This window comes from Ornithorhynchus anatinus, chromosome 2, assembly GCF_004115215.2.
Source record: "Ornithorhynchus anatinus isolate Pmale09 chromosome 2, mOrnAna1.pri.v4, whole genome shotgun sequence".
In the NCBI taxonomy this organism is placed as follows: Eukaryota; Metazoa; Chordata; class Mammalia; order Monotremata; family Ornithorhynchidae; genus Ornithorhynchus; species Ornithorhynchus anatinus.
The window spans coordinates 64694486-64714285 of record NC_041729.1 but is presented as its reverse complement, the minus strand read 5'-3'; the positions used below and the strand labels follow the sequence as shown (position 1 = coordinate 64714285).

General features: G+C 51.9%; 1 protein-coding gene across 3 annotated transcripts in view; it reads left to right on the top strand.

Annotated features, from left to right (window-relative positions):
* The window catches only part of LOC100078729 (WT1 associated protein), a 46182-nt gene extending 32676 nt beyond the window's left edge, over positions 1 to 13506 (top strand). For 2 of the 3 annotated variants that reach the window (XM_029052426.2, XM_029052418.2), the window contains exons 6-8: positions 5533 to 5711; positions 10756 to 10910; positions 12064 to 13506. In XM_029052426.2, coding sequence (XP_028908259.1) covers positions 5533 to 5711; positions 10756 to 10910; positions 12064 to 12692 — 963 coding nt within the window. In that variant the 3' untranslated portion in view covers positions 12693 to 13506. Of the gene's footprint in view, positions 1 to 5532; positions 5712 to 5928; positions 6807 to 10755; positions 10911 to 12063 lie in introns of those variants that run through there. The other variant, XM_029052432.2, reaches the window with a different exon arrangement.
* The last annotated feature ends 6294 nt before the right edge of the window (positions 13507 to 19800 follow it).

Sequence of the window (19800 nt, the reverse complement as noted above, 5' to 3'; positions counted from 1 at the left end):
TTCCCCTCTAGACTGTAAGCTCCCTGTGGGCAGGGAATGTTTCTGTTTGTTGTTGTACTCTCCCAAGCTCTTAGTACCGTGCTTTGCACACAGTAAGCGCTCAGTAAATACACTTAAATGAATAAGCCACTTCCCCTTCACTGTCCTCTTCCTTCATTTTTCTCTAGTCCATTTCCCCCGTCATTATTCCCAACAGATGAATCATGGAAAAGCTACAGCTTAATCCAGTTGGGTTGTCTCTTCTGTCCTGTAACGGTTTCCTGCTCGATCTTTCTGACTTTGCTGACCAGTCCTTTTGTGTCTAAACTTTCTCTGACCCGCTTTCGGAAATGTAACCCTCCCTTGGCTGTCCTACTTTTTAAAGTGATCTTTCGGGAGATCCTCCTTATTTCGGCCAGAGCTGGAAAGTAGGCTCTTTCTCTGGCTTCAGCTACTGTTTACATAAAGATGATTTACAGAATTACTCATGTCTCCAGCCTCACACGTCCCCCTCGCCCCTCTCTTCCCCCCTTGGGTCTCATGACGTGTCTCTCTCAATGTAATATCTGTTAATCACTTACTGTCAGGGTAATCAGGTCGCATGGGGTGCAAAGTCTGTCATCAGTGAATCTTATTTATTGAGCCCTTACTGCGGTACAGAGCACCGGAGTAAGCACTTGGAAAAGTACATCGTAACAGTTGGTAGACGCGTCCCCTTCCCACAGTGAGCTTACAGTCTAGAGGGGGAGACACACATTAATATAAATAAATAACTTACGGATATGTACATGTGCTGAGGGACCGAGAGAAGAGTGCATAAAGGGTCCAAACCCTCGTGCGGAGCCAACACAGAAGAGAGTGAGAGTAGAGGAAATGAGGACTTAGCGACGGCCTCTCTAAGGAAAATTTGCTTTCCGTAAGGCTTGGAAGGTGGGGAGAGTGATGGTCTGTAGGCTACGAAGAGGGAGGGCGTTAAGGCCAGAGACAGGATGTGGCCGAGAGGTCGGCGGGGAAAAGCCATTGGAGAGTGAGCAGTGGAAGATGACGGTCAGGGAGGGATGACGGGAGCGGGCAACCACTTTGATAAGGTGTGAAGGGATGGGGTTAGAGGCCCACAGGTGTTGGGGGCGGGGCGACGGGTGGATTTTGAGAGAAGGCAGTAGATCTCCTCTTGAGATACTGCTGGGAAAGATGGGAGTGTTGAAAGCAGGGAGAAGGAGGAGGGAGGGATTTTAGAAGATCACCCCTGATGGTTTCAATTTTATTGATTCTAGTATGTGGAGAGAGAACAGGTATTGAGTCCCATTTTTCAGATGAGGGGACTGAGGCACAGAGAGGTTAAGTGACTTGCCCTAAGTGATACAGGTACGTGGCAGAGCTGAAATTAGAATCCATGTCCTCTGACTCCCCTGCCTTTGCTGTTTCCCCTAGGCCACCGCTCCTTTTTCTCTGTCCGTTGCATTTTCTTGTCACATTAGGGTAGAGGTCAGCAGTCTTTTGGGGGGACTCTAGAGACCAACGAAATGAAACCTTTGAGCAGGTGGTGTTCTAATAGCCAGTCCTACATCCAACAGGCGCTCACTGATACAGCTTCCTTGTGGAGGTCTAATTATAGAATAATGGAATGTTAATGTACTTAGAATACCATTTTGTAGCAGGACTTGGAGAGGGTGGGGATGGAAAAGAGAAGAAAGCGGAGGAGGAAAAAAGTGAGGGGGAGAAGAGAGAGAGAATGATTGTGTATTCATTCCAAGTTTGTTTCGTGTGGGAAGCAGGGAGAAAGGGCACTAGAGTCGCATATCTGTTCTCTCTCCTTCTCAGATAAAAACTAGTCCTGCTACTTAGTCGATCGTATTTGAGTGCTTACTGTGTGCAGATCACTATACCGAGTGCTGTACACTATATCCACTATGACAGACACATTCCCTGCCCACACGAAGCTTATAGTCTAAAAGGGGAGAATGAGCACCCCCACGCTGTAAGAGAAACAGATAGATATTTTTATGATTATTCCTATTATCGACCACCATCTCAGTCTCACTCCTGCACTATTGTTGCTGCTTAACTTGGCCGTTGGAGACGTGGTACATAAGGATGGGAGAGCTTTCCCCTTGTCCGGCGCCCGTGGGGACTCGCCTAAGTACACAAAGCACCCAGACTCCAACCCAGGGGCTGCTCTCATTCCCCCTCAGCACATCCCTGCCCGGGGTGGAGAGGTGCAAGAGCCCCTGCAACTCGCCCTTTTGTCCAGTGAGAGTGTCGGGAACCTCATTGGTCTCTTGGCTCCCGGCTCTGCCACTTGTCAGCTGTGTGACCGTGGGCAAGTCACTTCACTTCTCTGTGCCTCAGTGACCTCATCTGTAAAATGGGGATTAAGACGGTGAGCCTCACGTGCGGCAACCTGATGACCCTGTATCTACCCCAGAGCTTAGAACAGTGCTCGGCACCTAGTAAGCGCTTAACAAATACCAACATTATTATCTCCACCCCGTCTAGCTCAGAAGGGCAGTTTGGACCCGCTACTTCCTGCCAACAAAGCTGTGGGGGCAAAGTGTCGAATCGGTGGAGGCCTGTGCACGAACGCCTCCTTTGGTTTGAAGAAGACAGTCAGAGGGGGCTCACGACCCAGAGGTTGCCAACTTCCACGCTAGAAGGGGCCATGACGTCCTCTGTCTTTTTTGTTTTAATGACATTTGTTAACTGTTTACTATGTGTCAGCCCCGGTGTAGATACAAGCTAATTAGGTTGGACAAACTCAGCCCAAACTCTTAATCCCCATTTTACAGATGAGGAAATTGAGGCGTAGAGAAGTGAAGAGACTTGCCCAAGGTCACAGAGGATAAGTGGCACAGCCGGGTTTGGAAGTTGGGTCCTTCTGAGTCCCAGGTCTAGGCTCTTTCCACTAGGTCACGCTCCTTCAGCGTCTATGACTCCTTTTCTTTACGCTCAGTCCGAGGTCAAATCCTACCGCATCCCACGCAATATTGATAACATCTACCCCCCTTTTCTTTTTGCCAGGAGGGAGAGGGGAGAGAGAGTGTGTGTGTGTGTGTTTTGTAGGGGAATACCACTTAACGGCTTTTGTGACCTCCGGATAGTTGACGTTACCCTCTGATTCAAATTCAGCTGGATTTCTTCCTCTTACATCATACTAATCGGGTCACTCTCTTACTCCCTAGGCTTTTTCCACATCTTATATTTTTTTATGACTGCTCTGCTGCCGAGTGTTTAGCGACAGAAAGTTCTGTAATAGAGGCTGGTAACTGCCTTGAAAGTGTAGACACCAGTATTTGCTCTCAAGAAGTGTTTTTTGATCTACATGAAAGCGCAATCAATTAATCAGTGATATTTATAAGCGGAAGCGGCATGACCCGATGGAGAGAGCATAGGCCTGGGAATCAGAGAACCTCGGTTCTAAACCCGGCTCCGTTCTTCGCCTGCTGGGTGACATCGGTCAAGTTGTCAACATGCTCTATGTCTCGATTTCCTCACCTGAAAGATGACTCAGTACCTGTTCTCCCTCCTACTCATACCGTGAGCTCCACGCAGGACAGGGACCCGATTGACTTGAATCGACCCCAGCACCTAGAGCACTGCTTGACACATAGTAGGCCCTTAAGTGCCATAATCATTATTATTTATCGAACAGTTGCTGTGTTCAGAGGACTAAAACCAAGTACGATACGGTACTTGGGAAAGTACAGCACAAGAGATTTGGAAGACAGATCCCCCTCCCACTGCAGTGTACAGGGAGAGGCCGACACAAAAACACATCTACAGATAGGGGAAGTAGTCGCACGGAAGCCTCTACGTAAATGCCGTGAGGCGGGGGTGGGAATCAGAGTGTTTAAGGGGTTCACAGCCAAGTGCATAATCGACGTGGAGGGGAGAGCAGAAGGGGAAGTTGGGGCTTAGGGAAGGCCTCTTGGAGGAGATGTGGTTTTAGGAGGGTTTTGAAGGTTGCAGATAGTGATGGAATGTCAGGTGAGATTAATATGAAGGGGGAAGGAGTTCCAGGCCTGAGAGGGGGCGAGGGCAAGGCGCCGGTTGCGGGCCAGGCTACGTCGAGGAACAGAGGGTAGTTTGGCGCTAGGAGGGGTGGAAGATGCAGATCGGATGTTAGTAGTGCATCGGTGAGGTGAGGGGCGGCGGAGAGAGACGATTTGGGCACCTTAAAGCTGATGGTGAGGAGTTGCTGTTGGATGTGGAGGTGGCCTGGCAACCGCTGGAGGTTTTTAAGGAGTCGGGAGACGTCGAACGAGCACTTCAGAAGAGCGATGCGGGCAGCAGTGTGAAGAGCATGGGCTGGAGAGGGGAGCCAGTGAGCTGTCTGCTTAGGGTGCCTCAAGTATAGTCCAGAAAGGGGCAAAGCTAGGGGCAGGGAAACCAGGGAAGAGGTTGGTTGGGCAGGCTGACCCCACGGGGTGTGACCGGGCCACGTACTGGTGTGTAGCTATTTGAGTGGAGATGAGGGGGGTGAATCCGGGAAATGTCAGCTAGGAATAACTTGGGGGTTCAGACGAGGATGAGCGGGGAATGGAACAACAGAAGCTCTGGAATGGGGAGTACCTTGTCCTGAATCCACTGGGAGAGGAGGAGGGTAGAGTTTCATTGAACGTTTTTGTGTTGGAACCATTTTCGAAGCCCAGTGATGGGGGCAGCCGAAATCGTGAATCCAAAATTTTGACTCTGACTAACCTGCCCTGGGGAAAGTGTGAAGTTCATGCAATACTTAGATGTTTGACTCTGAAAACTGCTCAAACCAAAATAAATTCACTTCATCTATTCTTGTCTTTTTTTTTCCTGGTCATTTGTGGATTTTGTCACCAGAAATGCTCCATGTAAATAAAACCTTTTAAAAAATTTCCAGTTGACATAGGGATTCTTTCAAATGGCCTAAAAAACCAAGCAACTGTATTGAAGTATATGGCATTGCTCCAGTTGGCATTTTGGACTGTATGTAATGCTTAGGTTTGTTGGTGTTCACTGGCTTCCCTTGAACGGTTACATACTGCATTGTCTCTAATTTGTGGGGTTTTTCTTGTTTTTAAAAAAGAGCATTCAGTAATACGATTGTAGTGACCTTGATGCCACAGACTTTGACTCTAAATTCTTCTATCTTGATCAGAACAGCCTAATAGAGGGGGGAAAAATGTCTGTTGGTAAAGTGTGTGCAGTTTAGTAAACCCGACAAGGGGAAGCAGAGAGGTTTTGAGTTAAAGTAAGAAACTAAAACCAGTGAATGTAGAAATAAGCTCCATGAATTTAAATAATTCTTGAAGACTCAACTAGGCTCACGACACTCTGTAACACGGCACAGAGCAAGAAGATGCAGTGTGTGCTTTCAAGAAGTTCCCTGTCGACTTTGAGAACTCTAAATAGCGAATGTACCCGGGGGATGAAAAATCCTCAGTCACCGCACATACCTTTGTCGAAATGGCAAAGACTAGCCGGTAGTTTAAAAGAAAGGAAGCCCCGGGTTTCCGCCTGCAGTAAAGCGCATCCGTCCTTCTTTGGTGTGAATAGTAAGGGCTGCTTCTCTGTTTCCCACAGACTCAAATTCAGTACCTCAAGCAAGTCCAGCAGCCTAGCGTGGCCCAACTGAGATCAACCATGGTGGACCCAGCCATCAACTTGTTTTTCCTCAAAATGAAAGGGGAACTGGAACAGACTAAAGACAAACTGGAACAAGCCCAAAATGAACTGAGTGCCTGGAAATTTACGCCTGATAGGTAAACTAAAACATACTCCCCAGTCAAGACTTCCCTGACAGTCCGTCCCACTCCGAGAATGCTATGGTGGGACAAGCCAAGTACTCGTTTCCACACCAAGACTCAGACGTTTTTGAGCCAAAAAGCCACATTCTTATACTGTCCAGCTTATAATGCTTAATGTAAAACTTACCAGATGAACCTTGTGTTTCAGCTTTTTTTCTTCCCCTTGCTTCAGAGGCCTGACGGCGCCGGACTATTCCGAAGAAATGACTACCTCCGAGAAAAAAAACCAAAAAAAATTCCCTTTCTAGAACGTGTAGACACTTGCCTTGGTTCTGTTGGAAGAGAAGAGAGGGAGAAACAGACGTCTGTGGTACACTGTGTCTACAGACAGTTTGGAGGAAAGAAAAACCTAGAGATTAAAATCATGAATTGAACATGTCAGATTCCCGTAGGATGTAAAAAAAAAAAAAAAATGGAATATGCCGTGCCCTTAACCTTGAGCCTAGTGACTTAGAGACACCGTCAGTCAGTTGGGCTGATGAGACTGCGGACTTCCTGCTTGTTCATTGAACTTCTGGGTCCAAACTCAGATGAGGTGCCTTTTGCTCTACAGGGTTCCTTTGCTAAAGACCGGCCTTCGGTAGCCGTGACAGAAAACCAAATGACATACCCCGGATGGCAGTGAATCCACACTTAAGCATGTAGTATTGGGCCGAACTCTAGTGCCGACCCGAGCCTTAAGTCAACGTGGTTTAAGCGATGGTTTGTCCTTTGAACGGTCGGTCGCGCCGTTGGCCGCTTTGATCCAAGACTGTACAGAAATGAAGGTGTGGCGTCTGCTCGCAGGTTTAAAATCGTGTGACCCACCGCATTTCACAACTATTCTGTACAAGGAAACTTAGTTGTGATAAGCCTCGCTGCATCACTTTGGGCAGTCGAGGGAAGTTCTCATATCTCCAGCCCGCATGGCAGGCACACGCTCAGATGGCGATTGTCTTCGGTGTTATGCGAGATCTTTTTCCTTGATTGTAATGCGGGCTTTTTTTTTTGTATTGCACTCAACATGAAATGTGCCTTGAAATAGTTGTAACAGATCAGCTATTCTTTGAACTCTCTGTTGTAAATTCACACCCGGGGGCCGGTGGCTGGGGGGGGACGTTGGGGGGAGAGCAGTCGTTGGTGTGCTCTTCCAGATGGAAGGACGGGGAGGCTTTCCCGCTTTTTAATGGCCGGCGGGTCTTTTCCCGTTGGCGTCAGTCAAGGAGCGGGGTCGCTCCCGATGCCTCGGTCCCCAGTTACTTGTACGGGAACGCGGGGCAGTTGATGAGAATGACTGTCGGAAGATCCGGGGGCCGGGTGGGGGGGGGGGGTCTGCGTTTCGAAACGGCTGCCTGGCAGACTTTGGATCTTGTGGCTCGGTGAAGGTAGAGCGTTCGTTTCCGGCAGAGCCGTTTGAACACTTAGATAAGGCCTCATTTTCCTCCCGTCCCCATCCGACACTCGGAGGTGATGAATTTACTTCCGTCGGATCGTTCTTTTAAGTGACCGGTCCGAGTTTTCCTGTGGTGATGCTGGAGTCTAAACTGAGCGGAAGAGCCATGTTCCAGCCTATCGCAGCACTTAACAATGCAGTTGTATTTGAAGGGTGACTTAAGTTTCCGTAACCGTTCAAACCTATTGTAAGTATCCCGAATTGTGTGTGCGCTCTAGGGAAACGGGGCGGGGAGGGGCGCCCAGGGAGGGCCAGAGGAGGTGTCTTCCCAGTTTCCGTCCAAGAACTTCAAAAACATTTTGCCCCTGGGGACAGGTCGTGCAAATATTCGGTACTTCAGATTAGTCCCACGACAGCCCCTAAGCACTTCGTTATTTACGAAGTCTTTCGCGTCGAATCCGAAGGAACGGCCGAATGATAGGTGTTGATGCGCTGTAAGGAAACTTGCACGCAGAGCTCCTCGAGTGCCTGGATCCCTTCTATTTAGCCTGTTGTACCGTCCCAGGCTCCTAGGACACTGCTCTGCCTGCAGTAAGCACTCACCTGTAGCCAGAATTTGGAGTTGCGTCACTTTCCCTTTCCATTACCAGGTTGAGGCCTGCAGGCGGATTGCTCGGTTTGAGGGCTCCAAATTTGATGTTTTTTTTTTTTTTTAAGAAATACGGTGGATCACCAAAACAACTCAGGATCTCTTTGCGACAGAGATATCTGGGGTGTATCATTATTTAACCCAGAGATCTCGAGCCTTTCATTTGAATAGGCGAAAATACTACTGATCTCCAGATTCGGTGTTGGAGAGAAGCAGCATGCAAGTGGAAAGAACACGGTCCTGGTAGTCAAAGGGACCTGCCTGGGTTCTAATCCTGGCTCTCCACAACCTGTCTGTTTCGTGACCTTGGGCGAGCCACTTCACTTCTGGGCCTCAATTTCCTCTTCTGCCAAATGGGGGTGAAATCCTACTCTCTCCTACCTAGACTGTGAGCCCCAGATGGGACAGGGTCCGTGTCTCACCTCATTCCTTTATATCTACCCCGGTGCCTGGCACAGAGTAAGCGCGTAAAGACCATAAAGGAAATCTAAAGATATAAACCTGTAGTTAAGTGGGTCTAGCGGAGCCGTAGATGCTGTTTCATTTTTCCTACTCCCATTCCCTTAAGACTGTGAGCCCCAGGAGGGACAGGAATCGTCTGACCAGATAATCGTGTGTCTACCCCTGTGCTTAGCGGAGCACGTGGCCCAGAGGAGACGAACACCATAAATGTTGTTGTTGTTATCCCCTGTCTGCGCTGTAGATACCCATATTTTTCTCTGAAGATAGTGACCTATGATGTCTTCGTAAGATAACTAAACTCCCTGGCCTCATTCAGAATTCACTGCTTAGGTTGGAGCCTTTGGCCTCATTGCTGTGTGGTTTGAAAAGATTGGGTTATGTTTTAAGGTCTCAGCTCAGAATGTCTTAAGGGGGTTTTTTTGATGCCGCTTGCCCAAATTGGGTAGTCCAGATTTAGCTTGGACCACCCGAGGGTGAAATAGCGTGTGCTTCTGGTGGAATGCTCCAAGAGGAGAATATGCGATGTAATTCTGAGTTGAGTAGTCAATGAAATAACAGTAATACGCTGAACTCGTAAATACGCTACTCGTCACTACAGGTAAATGGATTTTGGATCTAACAAATGGATCTAACAGTTGATTCTTTTGCAGATGATATTATCTGTTATTGTTAAATGTGTTTTATCTTGTAATTGTGTCAATTGCTTTAAGTGTGCTCTGGTTCATCTCCCAAGTTGGCATAGAGATTGAGGTTGTTGGAAAGCATGGTTTTACACTTGACAAGGAAAAAACTTGCATGCAGGTGGAAAAACAAGAGGGTGCATATTTAAGATCGAATTACCTGTGAACGTAAAGCCATCTGAAAGGAGCTTAAGGTTTACTTCCACGGTGACAGGCCGCAAGCTGAGTGGACACTTCGTAGTTACAGATGGCAGAGACTTGCATTGAACTCTTGGGCTGCAGTGGGAGCTGGCGAGGACAAAATCCCAGGCCGAGAGAGATCATGGGTCAGATTGTTAATGGTATTCTTTCCTTTGCCCACACCACAGTCGATAACTCGGACGGGAGGCTTATCCCAAATTTCCATTTTAAATGAAAGACTTTTCATGAACAATTTAGTGGTTTTTATCACAATGAGAAACTCTGCCGACTCACTAATTCAGGTGAAAATTGAAAGGGAAACGATACCGTCTATAGAAACGAGAAGTTTTGGGTTTTTAAAAAAAAAAAAAAAAAGCCCTTACCAAGTACAAGCCGTCAAGAGACTGTCTTTTCCAAATTGCGACTTGGCTTGTATTGGGTCAGGTGAGTTTGTTGGGTTTTTTTTTTTTTTTTTTAGCCTCAGGGGCCTGTCGTTGGACATCGCATCAAGAAAATAAAGGGCAGATTGCAGAATTTGATGGAATTTAATTTTCCAAGACCTGCCCAGGGCCAGATGCGTTTTGAAGGACACCTGGAAGATGTGGGCGGGTGAAATGTGAAAGATAAGATGAAAATATGATGGAAAACGGTATTTTTAAATGCCCGTAGCCTAAGCACTAAGGCAACGCTTAGGCTTTGATTAAGCTGTTGGTTGAAGAGTTTTAGAAGGGAGAGCTGTGACTGAGGTTTTACTGAACTTGTTTTAACTTTTTATCAACACCTAAGGATCTTGAAGCTTAACGGTAGCCCTCGTCCACAAACCTCGACAATGAAACTGTAGCCGTTTCAGGCCTGCCAATTTATGTAATTGAGAAGATGGTTTCAAAGTACTGCCGCCCCGATAGAGGCACGTTATTTGAGCCTGTAGCCTCGCTGTCAAAATTGAACAGTGAGGGCGGTTTATGTTTCCTTTCTATCCCCCTTATTTGCAAAAGTAGTTCTGATGGTCCGTCACCCCGTTCATTAACGTCATGTGAACTTTGGATAAAGCAATTCGTTCATTTGGCAGTTGTCCACATGTTAACCTTGTTCCGCTAGGCACTTAGCTGCAACCGGCTCTCTAGTTTTATTTCAGAATCTTTTTCTCTTGAAAGGAGGAGTTTCAATAGAGGCCACCCAGCCCAGGCTCAAATTCGATTACTTGTATGCCTCATTAATGTTTGTACAAGAATTAAAAGCGCGTTTAACATGTCATTTAATGAAAAAAAACCAACAATGTTCTCGATGGTGGTGCCGGGTTGTTTTCAGATTTTCTAATATTTTGCTTGAAATTGTTGGGCATGGTAGAAAGGGGGCAGATGGGGTCGATCGTCACCTAGAGAAGGCCCGTGGTGGCCACCCCTGCTTAAGATTTGCGTCTCGTACTCGAGTTCCAGAACATCCAGGAAGGCCGAAGATCGGCACCCGACAGGACAGCGTGTGGTAACTAAGAGGGAGTCTGCCTGCCCCGAGAGTAGCACTTCTTGCGGCGAAATGCCGTGGGAGTCGTGACGTGCAGAAATCGCATCTTCTTTTCACTGTTTTATGATTGTGATCCAGGAAGATGTCCCGAAATTTTGTCTGCGTTTTGTGATGGATGGCCTCTTTCCTTTGCAGCCAAACAGGCAAAAAGTTAATGGCGAAGTGTCGAATGCTTATCCAGGAGAATCAAGAGCTTGGAAGGCAGCTGTCCCAGGGCCGTATTGCGCAACTTGAAGCAGAGTTGGCTTTACAGAAGAAATATAGTGAGGAACTTAAAAGCAGTCAGGATGGTAAGGGACTACCTTTAAACGAGTGTTTCCTTGACACGGTTCTTCAGAATCGGCCAGCACGGCAACTGTAAGTGGGACCGTCCCCGTTCTCGAGCAGAGTACGTGCTTGCTCCGTCCCGTAGCTCCGAGGGGGGGAATCGGATGAATCGGGGCGCCGCCGGAGGCGGCGGGACGTCCGGATTCTGAGGGTGACTCGTGCGGGGTGGGTGGATCTGTTTCGGGGTCCTGTTCCTTTTGGTTTCCGGAAAAGGACGGAGAGATCGTGACCTAGCCTGACGGCGAAAACACCCGTGGCTGCACGGTTGATTCGGGGACCCGGCAGGGAGGAGAACATCTTCCCTGCTGGCTGGTTTTTCTAAAGCAAAAGCTTTAAACTCTTAAAATTCCGGGTTTTCCTCCTGGCAAACCGAAAAAAAAAAAAAAGCTGGGCTCTCCCAGCAGCCCAGAAAGCCCGTGGCTCTTCACCGTGTCCGCTGAAGCCGACGAAATGCCCGCGTCTGTCGTTCAGGCCGGTCGAGACCCCTTGACCCTTTCGGTTCAGCACCGCGGTTCCATCTTGGAAAGAGATGGGCGGGAATCGGAGCCGAGCAGTTGCCTAAAAAGCGGTTCGGAGATTTCACGTCTTGGACGTAGGACGCGAGGAGGGTCGTAGAGTTGGTTACTTCCCGACGTGTCTGTACTCTTTCTCAGATGGAACAGCTGAAGCGGTTAGAGGACTCGGGGCGTGTAAAAATAAGAAGGAAATGAAACCGCAGATTTTTCCACTGTTCCTTTCGCGGAAGAATGGCGATATTGAAATTGGTTCCATTGAACTGAAATGGCTTCACCTGCAGATGGATGGCTTCCTGTTAACGATCTTTCCGAATTCAGAGGCGTAGCCATCCCTTTGTACCCTTGACATTTTTCGAAAGGGTAGCTAAAAATCAGGAGCCCCCCCGCCCCCCGAAAGCCGTCCGATTCCGTAGGGCGCGTCGCAGAGCGGGCGGGGGCGACCCCCTCGAATCGGGCCCCTAGAGAGGTTCCCGGCGTCTGTGCGATGCACCCGGGTTTAAATCCCGAGCCGCGGTCGCAACCCGTCCGCACGGCTGGACTGTCGTGGGCCCGGGTTTTCCGTGACGGTTAATAAAGCGGGTGTGACTTTTCCTTTGCGCAGAGCTCAATGACTTCATCATCCAGCTCGACGAAGAGGTCGAGGGCATGCAGAGCACCATTCTGGTTCTGCAGCAGCAACTCAAGGAAACTCGCCAGCAGCTGGCCCAGTACCAGCAGCAGCAGCAGCAGCAGCAGGCGCCGGCGCCGCCGGCCCAGGCCTCGGTCCCGGGTTCCAGCAGGACTCCGGCGTCCGAGCCCGCCGAGCAGGGGGAGGCTTTAGGGAAAGACTGCAGCCGCCTGGCTAACGGACCAAGTAACGGCAGCTCCTCCCACCAGAGGACACCGGGGCCCGGCTTTTACAGGGAGGGGAGCAACGCGGAAGACGACTTCCCTCCGTCCCCGGGCGACGCCAATCAGGTCTCCAACAACTCCGAAGAGAGAACCGGCAGAGGAGGTGGTGGTGGCGGCGGCGGCGGTGGTTACGGAAACCAGCTCAGTACCGGGTACGAAAGCGTAGACTCTCCTACTGGCAGCGAGAACTCTCTCACACACCACTCAAATGACACAGACTCCAATCACGATCCTCAAGAGGAGAAAGCGGTGAGCGGGAAAGGTAACCGGACTCTGGGTCCCCGGCACGTGCAGAACGGTTTGGACTCCAGTGTGAATGTCCCGGGTTCCGTTTTGTAACGTTGCTTTTGGTGGTGGTTGTTTTTTTATTTCTTGGTGGGGTTTCTTTTGTGGTTCGTTTCATTTTTTTGGTGGGCTTGTTTTTTTTTTGCCGGCAACATTTTTATACTGTGTCGTTTAACTTGGGAGAGGATTCTGCCCACAGACAAATTAGCGCATATTTTTGGGTCACAATTTGCCTTTCCGTGGGGCGCTTTGGGGTGGGTCGTCGGTTTTTTTTTTTTTTTTCCCCCCTGGTTTGGCTTATTTGTTTTCTCTTTCTGTTGGGTTTTGTTTCGCTTCGATACCTCTGCCACTTTGGAAGTTTTAACAGTTAATTACGTTGAACGTCGCTAAGAGGACGTTCGTGTAGGCTCAAGTTATTTTTATATGGGTTAACGTGAAGCTGAAAATGGAAATAGTCCCACAAGGTATAACTCACAATGATGTCTGTACAAATCTGTGTATATCTAGAACCTGTGCTGTGTAAGGGCATTCTTACTCATACTGTTATTCTACTTATGCAACGTTCGGATACTTGTCATAGTAGTCGTGGGTTTTATGACTGCCAAGTTTGCCCAGTACAGTAGTTTTATCACTAAAAGTCGGACTTGTTGATGGAGTCCTGTAGTAGTTTCAGTGTTAAGTACAATTTTTTCCACCATACTACATCTGTGCATTTTCTCTTTAGGTGACTGAATGTTTAAGAATTTTGTGTGCATAGTTACTCAGTTTTTAAGGAACTGTTGTATCCTGTTAATGCATATTGCTCTGTGACTCCAGTATATCTTACCTGTACTGACCAAACCTAAATAAAGATTTTTAATAACGTTCATCCCACTGGTCGGGTTTTGGTGTGCGGCGGCACTCTTACCGAGTCGGTTCCTCTCCACCGAGCGCCCGGGCCAGACGCGGTGCTCCGAAACGCCGCGCTGGCTCAAGGCCTGTCGTTTCAACGGAGGTAGTTCCTGGGGCCCGAAGCGCCTCGACCCGGACGGCCGCGCGGGTGGTCTTCAGCTGTCTTAACGCGGGATCCTGTCGGTTGCCTTTCCGGAAGGGCGAGCGCCCTGTGGCGATTGAGAATGTACTTTTAGCCTCCTGAGCGTCAGGACTCAAAGTCGGTCTCTTCCGTCTCCGGCACTAGGTGAAGTGAAACGCGCTCTCGCGGCGGTGGGTGCGTCGAAGCCGGTGGTCTCGGGTCACGTGGTGGAACTCCCCTGCCCCTTGACGCCGCCGATTTTTAAGTCGGTAAGCATTCAAAGTTCACCTGTCACTTCCCCGAGCCATTAGCAGCCACCCGGCACGGGCGATCCTCGTCGTCGCCGCTGGGCGAGGTCGGGGTACGAAAACACCCCGTCCTGATGCGGGTGGGATGTTTCCGTTTTGCCTTCCACCGGTCGGGTTCCTTCCGCGTGGAGGGGAGAGTACATTTGTCCAAGATTCTGGCTGGAGGGCTCCCGACTTGCCCGCCTCGAAGGGGTTGGCCCAGCTCAGCGGCGGGCCGGCCCAAACCGGGAGCGACGAATCGGTCCGTCCGCGGCCCCGGCTGAGCGCCTGCCGTGTGCGGGACTCCGGGCCGAGCACTCGGGAGGGCACGGTGGAACGGGAGACGGTAGATGGGTTTCCTGCCCGACAGTGATGCGGAAAGCGCGTCGTCTTCTGCCGCGGCGTCCCACCGCCCCAGCGGACGTGGAAAATCTGGGCTCCCACGGGACTTCTGGGGCTTGCCCGGCCCGGGCCGGGAGGAGAATTACATCTCCCCCATCCCCAAATCCGGCCTGGACGGGGCTCTGCTGTCCACACGGGCCGGAAGATCTCTCTTTCAAGCGGAAAGTGACGGGGAAAGGAGGGAATGAGGCACGCGGGGAAGCAGCTGGGTGGGACCACTTGCGGCGGAGGTGTACCGACGCGTTCACAGGCGTGTGATGTTCGGCGCAGGCGGCCTCTGTGTATTCGACCTGGGAATTTACGCGCCGCGTTCCTTGTGTCGTCACATCAAGGCGGGCCCTTGTATGGGAGTGAAATGGGAGGATTCGGAAAGCCTTGCCGACCCCTGGGAGCCTTGGCTCGGTCGTCGCGCGGCCTCGAAAGGAACCGCCGGCTGTACGTCGAGTACCCCGAAATTCAGGCCTTGGCGCGCGTTCAACCCGACGAAAGAGCTGCCCGGTTTTACCCGCTCTTCCCCATCGGGGCGGAATTCTCGGCACGGTGTTGAGGGCTGGAGCACGGCCCCGGGCGGCAGGGAGGTTCCGATCCGCGCCCTGCCACTCGTCTGCTGTGTGACCCGGGGTAAGTCACTTCACTTGTCTGGGCCTCGGGTCCCCCATCTGTAAAATGGGGTTTGAGACCGTGAGCCCTCTGTGGGACCGGGACCGTGTCCAACGCGACGCATTCGTATCTACGCCGGCGCTGAGAACGACGCTTGGCACGGAGTAAGCGCTTAACCGATACCGGAATATTGAAGAGTGTCTCTGGTCCGGCTGTGACCCGGTTAACACGGTCCCCCCCTTCCCCTCCCCCCACCGGGAGCAACGGCGACTGCTTCCAGCGTCACCTCATCCAGTAGGACCAGATTCCCTCGGAATCAAAAAGGAATAGATTCCCACCGAGGCCGGGCCCGGAAGCGGAATCGGATCGACGTCGGGGGACGGTGTTCCGAGGATTTGGGAGTCGGATGCGGAAGACGGCTTTCCCGGGATGGTCTGGGAGGCGGAACGCCGCGTCCCCCCCCCCCCCCGGAAGGATGCCGTCCCACCTCCCGGCGACAGATGCTCCTGGAAGTTGGGGGCGGAGGGGAGGTGGATTGTGGAGCGATTGGGATCCGAGTCTGGAAGTGATGCCGGTCGACCCTCGTGAAGGGACTGAAGGTGACTTGCGGTGGTGGATTTTTCTGTATTTTCCCTTATACCGTGTGCTGAGTTGGACCCTTGACCGTTGGAACACTTGCCTACAAAAGGTAAAGCTGGAGAGGGCCCGATGATCCGGAGGCCGCCGGGAGCAGACGAGAGCCTTTCGAGATGAATCCCGGGGCATTCCGCAATTTACCAATACTATTTACTGCTTAGAAGGAGCATGGCCTGGTGGATAGAGCATGGCCCCGGGGCGTCCGTAGGACCCGGGTTCTAATTCCGCCTCCGCCGCGTGGCCTCGGGCCGGCGCTTGAGGTCTCTGGACGGCGACTGCGTCCCACCTGATGAACTCGCGTCTACCCCAGCGCTTAAGAGTAGCGAATGACACAGAGTGAGCGCTAAACACATGCCGTCGTGAGTATTCTTTGCAGAGCGCTGTACGAGGCACTTGGGAGAACCCAGTGGTTAGACGCGAATCCCTGTCACGGAGCTCCCGGTCTGAGGGCGACCATTGCTCGGAAGAAACGGAAGCCCATTTTTCTTCTTCTTTCTACACAGTAGCCGCTCCGGTTGCCGTGCTCTGGCAAGGGTTGGAGTTTCCCATCCCTTAACTTCTCTGGGCCTCAGTTGCCTCATCTGTCCAATGGGGATTAAGACCGAGCCCCGTGAAGGACACGGACTGTGTCCGACCTGCTTAACTTGTAGCTACACCGGTGCTTAGTACAGAGCCGGGCACGTCGCCAGCCCTCAACAAACCGTTTAAACAAGCGCCCTTTTTTCTATAATAATAATAATAACGTTGGTGTTTGTTGAGCGCTTACTATGTGCCGAGCACTGTCCTAAGCGCTGGGGTAGATACAGGGTAATGAGGTCGTCCCACGTGAGGCTCACAGTTAATCCCCATTTTACAGATGGGGATTATATATTTTCAAAAAATACGAACTGCCTTATTTCGTAAACGACTGCTCTCGCTGTGGTTTTCTTTTTTTTCCTCACCTGTCATCCTCGCCTTTCCCCGCAAGCCTGCCTCGGCAACTGTGACCGGGATATTCGGGACCCGTGATGACGGAACGAGTTTTGCCTCAAACCCAGGGATTGCGAGTAAGTACGTTCATTCATTCGATACTATTTATCGAGCGCGCACTACGCGCAGAGCACTTGAAGTACATAAAAGGGCGACCGTGGCAGAAGTGGCGTCCCTCAAGAGCCGCCCGAAACCTCGCGAGCGGTTCCGGGTCCGTGGGACGAAGTGTCGTCTGTTCCGGATTCGGCGGCGGTTGCCTCCGCGTCAGAACGGAGCCGCATGCCGGGGGTGGGCGGGCCGGGGCCCGAGAAAAATCACCGCGGGCAGAGCCAAGTGGGAAAACCGGGGCATCGCGCTGGCACCCGGGGCAGGCGGAGGCTGCCCAACTCTGGAGGGCCAGAGTTGGATTGACCGGGTGGGTGGCGGGCGCCGCGGCCTCGGCGTTGGGCTTTTCGGTCGGGTAAGGGGTCGGTTTTTCTCTCGGGATTCACCGTGCTGAATGAACCTGAAATTTAGCGGGGGGAGAAAAAGAGATCTGTGGAAAGTTTCGGTTATTTTCTGCTCCCTCACGCCCCCTCCCCAGCGGTCGCCTCCCTGGACGGCGCGGGTCAGTGGTGCCCTCGGGGCCGTGATCGCCGCCAGGGTGTCTGTAATGATAATAATAATGTCGGCATCTGTTAGGCGCTTACTGTGCGCCGAGCACTGTTCTAAGCGCTGGGGTAGACACAGGGGAATCAGGTGGTCCCACGTGGGGCTCCCGGTCTTCATCCCCATTTTACAGATGAGGGAACTGAGGCACGGAGAAGTGACTCGCCCACAGTCACCCGGCTGACAAGCGGCAGAGCCGGGATTCGAACTCACGAGCCCCGACTCCAAAGCCCGTGCACAGTACTGCTTGTGCAATTGGTTAAGCACTTAGGAGGTGCCAGGCACCGTACTAAACACTGGGGTGCAGACGGGCAAATCGGGTCGGGCACAGTCCCTGTCCCATGTGGGGCTCAGAGCCGATGACAGCGAAGCGATCCGGAATTGGCAGACAAGATCCATCGGGTGAATTCATGCGGTCGAGGAGCCCGTAGAGATCCCGGATGGACGGTGAGCCTCTCGGGATCCCCGCGTCGGGATTTGCAAGCGTCGTGTCGTGCTCTCTGGAGCGCTCGATGGCGTGCTCTGCTCAGATTAGGTGCTCAGCAGATAGCGTCGATTGCACCTGAACCTTGGTCATTTGGGTAGCGAGGGAGACGCGGCCCTGGAAAACGCAGGGGAAGATCCCAGAGGGTTTAAGCAGAGACAGTTGGAGCGTCGAAAAAGAGCCGGGTTACCGACCTCGGAGACGGGGAGGGTGGCGAGGTTGCCGACGGCGACGAGCGAGTTGGTCGGAGGATTTAGGTGGCGGCGGCAACGATTAGACCTCGAGGGGCGGCGGGAAGGACGTCGGCTTAGCCAGGGAGGTGGCGAGGGAGAGGTTGGGGATCCGGGAATCACCCGCCTAAAGATGGTAACCGAAGCTGTGGGAGAGGACGAGTGCTTGGCCGGAGCGAGCGTCCATCGCCGGTATTTAGTGAGCGCTTACGGTGTGCGCGGCCCTCGGGAGAGTCTAGTAGAACAGAGTTGGTTGACACGTTCTAAGCCCGTCGGGGGGCGGGGACCGTCCCTATCTGTTGCCGATTTGCCCGTTCCAAACGCTCAGTCCAGTGCTCGGCACATAGTAAGCGCTCAATAAATACTATTGAATGAATGAATGAATGGATACAGTGAGCATAATAAGAATGTTGGTATTCGTTAAGCGCTTACTATGCGCAGAGCACTGTCAAGTGAGAGGAATTAGGGAGAGAGAGCCTTAAGAGGCACCCACCGTTGAGGGATAATATTAACAGCTTAGTAATAATTGTGATTAATGAGTTATTGATAACTCAGCCTACCAGTCGAGGGCTCACTATGTGCCGAGCACTTGGTTAGCGGCAAGATAATCCGGCTGGAAATGGGATCTGTCCCGCGAGGCGGTCTCGGTCCGGACGGGCAGATTTCGCAAGAACAGTAGTGATCGTGGCATTGAAGTGGCTTAGGGGGAAAAGCGTGGGCTCGGGAGTCAGAGGACGTGGGTTCTGATCCCGCCTCTGCCACCGCTGCAACGTTTAGACATTGCCACCGAACCTCTCCGTGCCTCCGTTTTCCTCCTCCGGAAAATGGGGGATCAAGACCGTCAGCCCCACCTGGGACCCCCTGATCATAATAATAATCAGGTTGGTATCTGTTAAGCGCCTACTAGGTGCCGAGCGCTGTTCTAAGCGCTGGGGGAGATACAGGGTCGTCAGGTGGTCCCACGTGGGGCTCACACACTTTTAATCCCTATTTTACGGATGAGGGAACTGAGGCACGGAGAAGTGACTCGCCCACAGTCACACGGCTGACAAGCGGCAGAGCCGGGAGTCGAACTCATGACCTCCGAGTCCGAAGCCCAGGCTCTTTCCACTGAGCCGCGCTGATCGCCTTCTCTCCACCCCGGCGATTTGAACGGCGCTTGGCACACGGTAAGGGCTTAACGAATACCGTAATGATTATCATCGCTTACCGTGTGTCAAGCGCTGTAATAGGCGCTGGGGTCGACGCGAGATAACCGAGTCCCCCGTGGGGCTCCCAGCCGAATAAAAGTAATAATGATGGTATTTGAGAACTTATCGTGTGTCAAGCACCGTTCTAAGCACAGGGAAATGGGGTGGGACACAAGATGGGAGCTCGCAGTCTTAATCCCCATCCTGCGGATGAGGGAACTGAGCAGGGAAGTGACTTGACCGAGGTCACACAGCAGACGAGTGGCAGGGCTGGGATTAGAACCCGTGACTCTCCGACTCCCGGGCCCGTGCTCCAGCCCCCCCGGCCGTGCTGCTTCTAAGCCTAATGAGGAGGGAGCAGAGGTGGTGAATCCCCATTTTACAGATGGGGTAACTGAGGCCCAGAGAAGCGAAGCGAGTTGCCCAAGGTCACCCAGCAGGTGGATTAGAACCCAGGTCCTCTGACTCCCAGGCCCTGGCTCTATCCATTAGGCCACGCTGTTTCTGGCGAAGGAGCGTGGCTTAGTGGAATGACCCCGGGCTGGGGAGTCAGAGGTCGTGGGTTCGAATCCCGGCTCTGCCGCTTGTCAGCTGGGTGCCTGGGGGCAAGTCCCTTCACTTCTCTGGGCCTCGGTTCTCTCATCGGTAAAATGGGGATGAAGACGGTGAGCCTCCCGTGGGACATCCTGGTGACCCTGTGTCTA